This window comes from Micropterus dolomieu, linkage group LG18 (assembly GCF_021292245.1).
Source record: "Micropterus dolomieu isolate WLL.071019.BEF.003 ecotype Adirondacks linkage group LG18, ASM2129224v1, whole genome shotgun sequence".
Lineage (NCBI taxonomy): Eukaryota > Metazoa > Chordata > Actinopteri > Centrarchiformes > Centrarchidae > Micropterus > Micropterus dolomieu.
The window spans coordinates 21,807,128-21,813,768 of NC_060167.1; the positions used below are offsets into that span (position 1 = coordinate 21,807,128).

General features: G+C 39.2%; 2 protein-coding genes across 2 annotated transcripts in view; one reads left to right on the forward strand and one right to left on the reverse strand.

The window, feature by feature from the left end:
* The window catches only part of tex264a (testis expressed 264, ER-phagy receptor a), a 148,152-nt gene that overhangs the window by 17,234 nt on the left and 124,277 nt on the right, over positions 1-6,641 (reverse strand). The window lies entirely within an intron of this gene.
* Positions 2,349-6,058, forward strand: LOC123987567 (cyclin-dependent kinase 4-like). The gene is made up of 4 exons (XM_046076569.1): positions 2,349-2,500; positions 4,139-4,189; positions 4,277-4,412; positions 5,170-6,058. The coding sequence occupies exons 1-4, from the start codon at positions 2,364-2,366 to the stop codon at positions 5,269-5,271; spliced, it is 426 nt and encodes a 141-aa protein (XP_045932525.1). The 5' UTR covers positions 2,349-2,363; the 3' UTR covers positions 5,272-6,058.

The window sequence follows — 6,641 nt, forward strand, 5'->3', positions numbered from 1 at the left end:
GCACAACTTTTCATCGTCAATGCCTTTAGAAGGCACAGCAGAAATTTGACGTCGATCCGACTAAATCCCTAGGAGGAGTTCGTTAAAGTACGAAGTGTGTAAATCATCAAAAAATGGCCATAAAATTCTAAATGGCCGACATCCTGTTGGATTTAGGCTATGGGTTCTTGAGGCTTTTTTGTGCGTCTTGACATGATACACGTCCCCAGAAAATTTCGTAGATGTAGGTTGAACGTGAACGAGGGGCTAATTTTTTCCAATTTTCTAGGTGGCGCTAGCGAGTCATTTTGCAACGCCCATGTGCGAAACTTGTAGAATACGAAATTTTTCACCGGTTCTGACATGTTTGCAAATTTTGGTGAGTTTTCGAGTATGTTTAGGCCATGTCATTTGGGCCTACTTTGCAGAAAAAAAAAAAAAAAAAAAAAAAAAAAAAAAAAAAAAAAAAAAAATATATATATATATATAATCCGAGCAAATTCAATAGGGACCTCACACGGTCGTGCTCGGGCCCTAATAATCCGAGCAGATTCAATAGGGACCTCGCACGGTCGTGCTCGGGCCCTAATAAACAACTAACAAAGTGCAGCTATTCAAACACAATGGCCTCTCAAGAAAAACAATCACATGCCTCCTTCACCACATTCATTATGACGCTCTTAAATTTACCAGTTGATATACACATCTCTAATTTGAGATCTTTTTGCAAATTATTCCATGCCCAGGGTGCATAGTATGAAAATGCAGTGAGTAAGGGGCTTTGCATTTGTAATAAAACATAGCGATGCATGGTACACTGAATCAACGCTCCGTAAGATGGAGGAGGCTGCAAGCATAATGATAATGCTAATGTGTTAATATTTTGCAGGTAATATTTACCAGGTTTACCATCTCACTTTAGGCTGTTAGCGTGCGAACATTTTATAATTAGCAATAAAAAGGACAGCTTGTAACTTGATACTGTAGTGAAATTAATGGTAATGCTTTCTATGAAGGTCATCGCTATAATGACTTATGCATATATTTATAACACAATATAATACTTCCATAAGACATTATAACAATTGTTATAATCACTTACAAACATGCATTATAGCAAATATATATAGTAAAAAGTTCATACATGGAACAAAATTATAAACGCAATCATGAGCTGAACTCAAAGATCTAAAACTTTATCTATGTACACAAAAGGCCTATATAAATCTGTCAGAATCTGTGTTAATGAGCACTTCTCCTTTGCCGAGATAATCCATCCACCTCACAGGTGTGACATATCAAGATGCTCATCAGACAGCATGGGTATTGCACAGGTGTGCCTTAGGCTGGCCACAATAAAAGGCCACTTGTAACCACACCAGCCCACGACCTCCACATCCAGTATCTTCACCTCCAAGATCGTCTGAGACCAGCCACCCGGACAGCTGCTGCAACAATCGGTTTGCATAACCAAAGAATTTCTGCACAAACTGTCAGGAACTGTCTCAGGAAAGCTCATCTGCATGCTCGTCATCCTCATCGGGGTCTCGACCCGACTGCAGTTCATCGTCGTAACCGACTTGAGTAGGGTGTTCTCTTCACGGATGAATCCCAGTTTTCACTGTACAGGGCAGATGGCAGACAGCGTGTATGGCGTCGTGTGGGTGAGCGGTTTGCTGATGTCAACGTTGTGGATCAAGTGGCCCATGGTGGCGGTGGGGTTATGGTATGGGCAGGCGTGTATTTTATTGATGGCATTTTTAATGCACAGAGATACCGTGACAAAATCCTGAGGATAATTATTGTGCCATTCATCCACGACCATCATCTCATGTTGCAGCATGATAATGCACGGCCCCATGTCGCAAGGATCTATACACAATTCCTGGAAGCTGAAAACATCCCAGTTCTTCCAGCATACTCACGGGACATGTCATTGAGCATGTTTGGGATGCTCTGGATCAGCGTGTACGACGGCGTGTTCCAGGTCTTGCCAATATCCAGCAACTTCGCACACCATAGAAGAGGAGTGGACCAACAGGCCACAATCAACAACCTGATCAACTCTATGTGAAGGAGATGTGTTGCACTGCGTGAGGCAAATGGTGGTCACACCAGATACTGTTTCATGTTATAAAGCATGTCTTTGTTTGTTTTAAGTAAAGTATTAAATGGTCCATCTCTGTTTAATATATTACAGGGGGACATAATACCATATGAACTAATTATAAGAACTTTTTTTTTTTTGCAGTTTAGCACAAAAACATAATAATTTTGCAGAAATGCAGCTAGATTACAAGTATTACAAGCTAAAACATGCAACATGGTTACTGAATTTTGTTTTCCTTTACTTGTGCTCAAATGATTTGGTCTGACCCCTGTTAATGGACTCTGATGTTTGTGTCTCCCAGGTGGTGACACTGTGGTACCGACCTCCTGAGGTTCTGCTGCAGTCCAGTTACGCCACACCAGTGGATATCTGGAGCACCGGCTGCATCTTTGCTGAGATGTTTAGACGCAAGTGAGTCGGCAGAATAATGTTAAGATAAAGAAGACTATATGTATGTCACAATCGTCATGTTCTAATTTTATATAGTATATTGCCTGTTGTCCGTGGGTAAATACAGTTGTCTCTCAAAAAAACAATATGAACAGATTTTGATGTGATTTCTTGAGAAGAGAAGCCTTGGGCAAAGGAACAGTGAATTAGATTTTGGTGATCTGATTCATTAAAAAGGAGCAGAGATTTGATTACATATCCTGAAGGTACCTTTGCAAGGCAGAGGTTTGTGTTTCTAGTTTCTTATGTAACTCTTTAGGCTAGCTCAGAGTTCGGGTTGCTTCACACACACATTAACCATGTCTACAAAACACGTGTATATTATACTAATTTGCTTTGCCAAATATACTTTCAAGGGAAAGTACTGTTTGCATAATGTTCACTAGCATTTTTGTCCAATCCAGAAAGTGTGGCAACGTTATACTGCACATAAGTCACAGGTAGGGAGTGTACAAACCACAGGACCAGGGCCCATGTTTAGCCTCTTATTTATGTTTATGTTACTAAAACACTTGGTTATGATTTTAGGGAAAGATTGTGACTTTGGTTATATATAGAATAAGTCTTGTCCCATCTTGTACATTGATGAACAGTTTGCTAACATAATTTTTATAGTCCCAAACATGCTGACACTATATTATCAGACTTGACAGAACATCGTCTACACAGAATCATGTTAATTATCTTGGCAGAGGGAGCTCTCTTCTCTCATTGACTTTTGTCGGTACACTAATGAGCGTCCAGATTTGAACTCAAACACATCACAGATATTTCTGTGTCAGTGTCAGAACAGCTGTGATAAGTTTGCCAACAGTTCGGGAGGGTTCAGATTTGATTTGTAAATGGTTCACATTATGAGGTTATCTGTGGCTCTGGGGAAATCTGGTGCAGAGCCTCAGACTGTCCAGGAGGAACAGCCGGAGCTTTGCCACACACACATTATGTTACAGCACATACAAATATATAATAAACATTTTAAATGTGAAGTGGATGTTATTGACACATACTGTGGTTGTAGTCCTGAAGTCAGGGCTGGGTGTCATGAGCGTCATGCTTGCTGACACAAACCCACTGGCAGCTCACAGACTTTGTTGCAACACATCCAAACATTATTGGTGTTAACACGTCCACAAACAGTGCCTGCAAGTCATCATGTGTGAATTTAAGTCAACTTAGTCTGCCAGAAAGCTTTTCTTGGTAGAATCTCTCCCAGGTCGGCTGGAGAACCAGCACAATGACAGACACAGTAGCGCCATCTAGTGTTTAAAATGACACCTTCCACAAAGACAGCGGCCAACTCACTCAAAACAATTGCCTTGGGAACAGTGAGTAAAATGATGTAACGATTTAATGACAAGTTGATAGAGCCGAGGCACAGTGTTTATAGCGTTCTAGCTCATAGTATCATGAACAATTAACAAGTCGATTTGGGGGAGATGTTGTAAACTTAGACAAATAGTAGAATAATTCAACTTGCCCTTCATGCCAAACTGCTGATCTGTGTCTAACGGACATTATGCTGCTTTTTCACAAACAGGAATTACACAGGCTAACAACATCTGCTTCTATTAACTGCGGTACAAACTTTCTGTCTGTTAGACCTCTGTTCTGCGGAGAATCCGAAGTGGACCAGCTTGGGAAAATTCTTGAGTGAGTAACAAAAAGTTTCCATCACATTTACCTGACTAGTAGATGTATTTAAAGATGGTTGTCATTGAACATTATATGTCATTTCAGGGTTATTGGCTTGCCACCAGAGGAGGAATGGCCGACTGATGTTACACTCTCAAGAAAAAACTTCCCCCCTCTCTTACCTTGCCCAATCACTGACTTTGTTCCAGAGATAAATGAGCAGGGGGCGAAACTATTGCTGGTAAGACTTCACCATGAGCTAAAATCCTGCCTGGTAATTGATTCAGTTTCAGCTCTACAGAGATGAATTCAGGACAGTAACGGATAAGTAACCTCAGACTCGTGAAGAATTTTCTTCACTCATAGTCTGCTGATGTTCAACACAAGCCACAAGAATTTCATGATGCAATATTAGAAATTTATATCCAGTTGATTAAACTAGAGGAGAGAGCAGGACTTACAGCAGTTCGGCTTAAAGAAAAGTATTCTGTCTGCGTTACAATTTACAGTGCTAGTAAAACAAACAAACAAAAAAATTGAAATGGATTTGTCTTTAGCTTACAGATCTAAATAAGAAACAATAAAATAACCACATTACAATAATTAAATTCTGATGACCAAAGAAAGCTAATGGTTTACATTAGCTATATCTGGTGACTCTCCATTGTTGGCCTATTTGTTGAAGGAATTATTCAGTATGTTTGACCAGTAATTTAGTGCAGTTTCAACTGGTTGCAGATGTGTTATTAGTAAGCTTTAAAAGGCTGGCATGCTGATTTTGTTACCTTCGGAAAGAGCCAGGCTAGATGTTTCCCCCGATTTCCAGTCTGTATACTAAGTTAAGCTAACTTGCTGCGGCTTCATATTTACTGTACAGAGTACAGACATGAGAGTGGTATCAACCACATCATCTAACTCTCAGCAAGAAAGTGTGTTTCTCAAAAAGTCCTTTTAAGACCTGACTCAGCTCTAATATCCTGCTTTTCTTTCTTCTACAGGAAATGCTGACCTTCGACCCTTTGAAACGAATATCTGCCCTGACTGCCCTAGAACATCCATATTTCCAGGATGAGGAGACATTGACTCAGACAAAAAGTTGAAATGATGGGGTTAAACATGCTGCGAGAGGTAACAGTGTCTAAGTTTAGACCTGGCCTAACCATAAAGGATTTCAATTTCATTTAGTGCGTTGCCTTTCAAGACATCTGGGTTATGCTTTGGGATATTTTTGTCACTCCTGCATCAAAAAAGGATTAAAGCCTGAGAAATGGAATAAAAAAAAAAAAAAGAAGAGGATTGAACTTAAGGATCACTGGCATGTGTTACAACATGTAAGTGTCACAGTTAATGATGTTAACATGTCATGTCTTTAAGGACAGTACCAGTGTTTTGATGTCTGATTGTCAGTCAGCAGGGACTGATCCACAGAAACATCCGTCAGCGCCTCTGAAATGTTGCTCTTGTTATTTTTGTACAGTGTTTAGACAAAAGGTCAAAAGGACAAGATGTCTTCTTTGCTCGTTACAGCCTGAACAAAGTTTGACAGAAGTGACACCTCAGGGTTAGAACAGCCAGTCGTAAGTGATCACTAGTATTTCTGTTAATATTTATCATACGGAAGGAACGCCATAGGCCTGTGACGTGCATCAAGCTGTTTGAAATCATGGGGACAAGAAAGAACAGTCTGAAGTAGTAGAACGAAAAACTCACAAGAAAGACGCACATGACAAAAATACTGGTATTGCCCTTAGATACTCACAAAGTGAAGTGTCTTTTATCGGAGGACTGAAGGGTTGGATTTCATTTCATAGTTGACATTTTTTGCTAAATCCATCTGAAATCAACCAGCACTGCAACTACAAATGAATAAAAACAGTTTTAATCAAATTCAGACTTTATTTGTGTATTTTTATAATTATTATCATTATTATTGTTATTATTATTTTTATTATACAGATGACATTCCATATAAAATGAATAAATGTGATTCTATGAAAACTGAAGTCAACTGAAATATAGTTTGTGAAAAATGCAATGAACTGTATTGAATACTAATATAAAAAAGTAGCTTCATTATACTGCTTTTGTCATCCAATATTGTCCAAATAAACATTTAACGAATGTGGCTGTCTAAATTAGCGGGAGGTGTGTTCTTTATAGTTTTCTGCCTGTGAATTGTTACTGTGTTTCACATAGGTGGACCAATTAAGTATTTCACAAAGTTGGGGGACCAATGTTAAAAAAAAAGACTGGGTGCAGCAGAAGCTGAGAGATCCTGAATTTTTGCTTCAAAACAGCTCCTACACCTCCCACAATATGTCTCAATATACTTTTTTTATGCCACTTCCTGCCAGCACCCTTATTTTGTAACTCAGGATTTATGTTAAAAATGTGTAGATTCCAAGTCCGATCCCTGATGACATTTTGCAGGTTATTTTCTCAAACTAAAAAAAAATCTCCTTGCAGAGCC

What these genes read in the sequence shown, in the direction of transcription:
- LOC123987567 (XM_046076569.1), top strand. Translation starts at nt 2,364, where the DNA reads ATGGACTCTGATGTTTGTGTCTCCCAGGTGGTGACACTGTGGTACCGA. An exon ending in GCTGAGATGTTTAGACGCAA is followed by an intron (nt 2,501 to 4,138) that starts GTGAGTCGGCAG and finishes TCTGTCTGTTAG; the next exon opens with ACCTCTGTTCTGCGGAGAAT. An exon ending in CAGCTTGGGAAAATTCTTGA is followed by an intron (nt 4,190 to 4,276) that starts GTGAGTAACAAA and finishes ATGTCATTTCAG; the next exon opens with GGTTATTGGCTTGCCACCAG.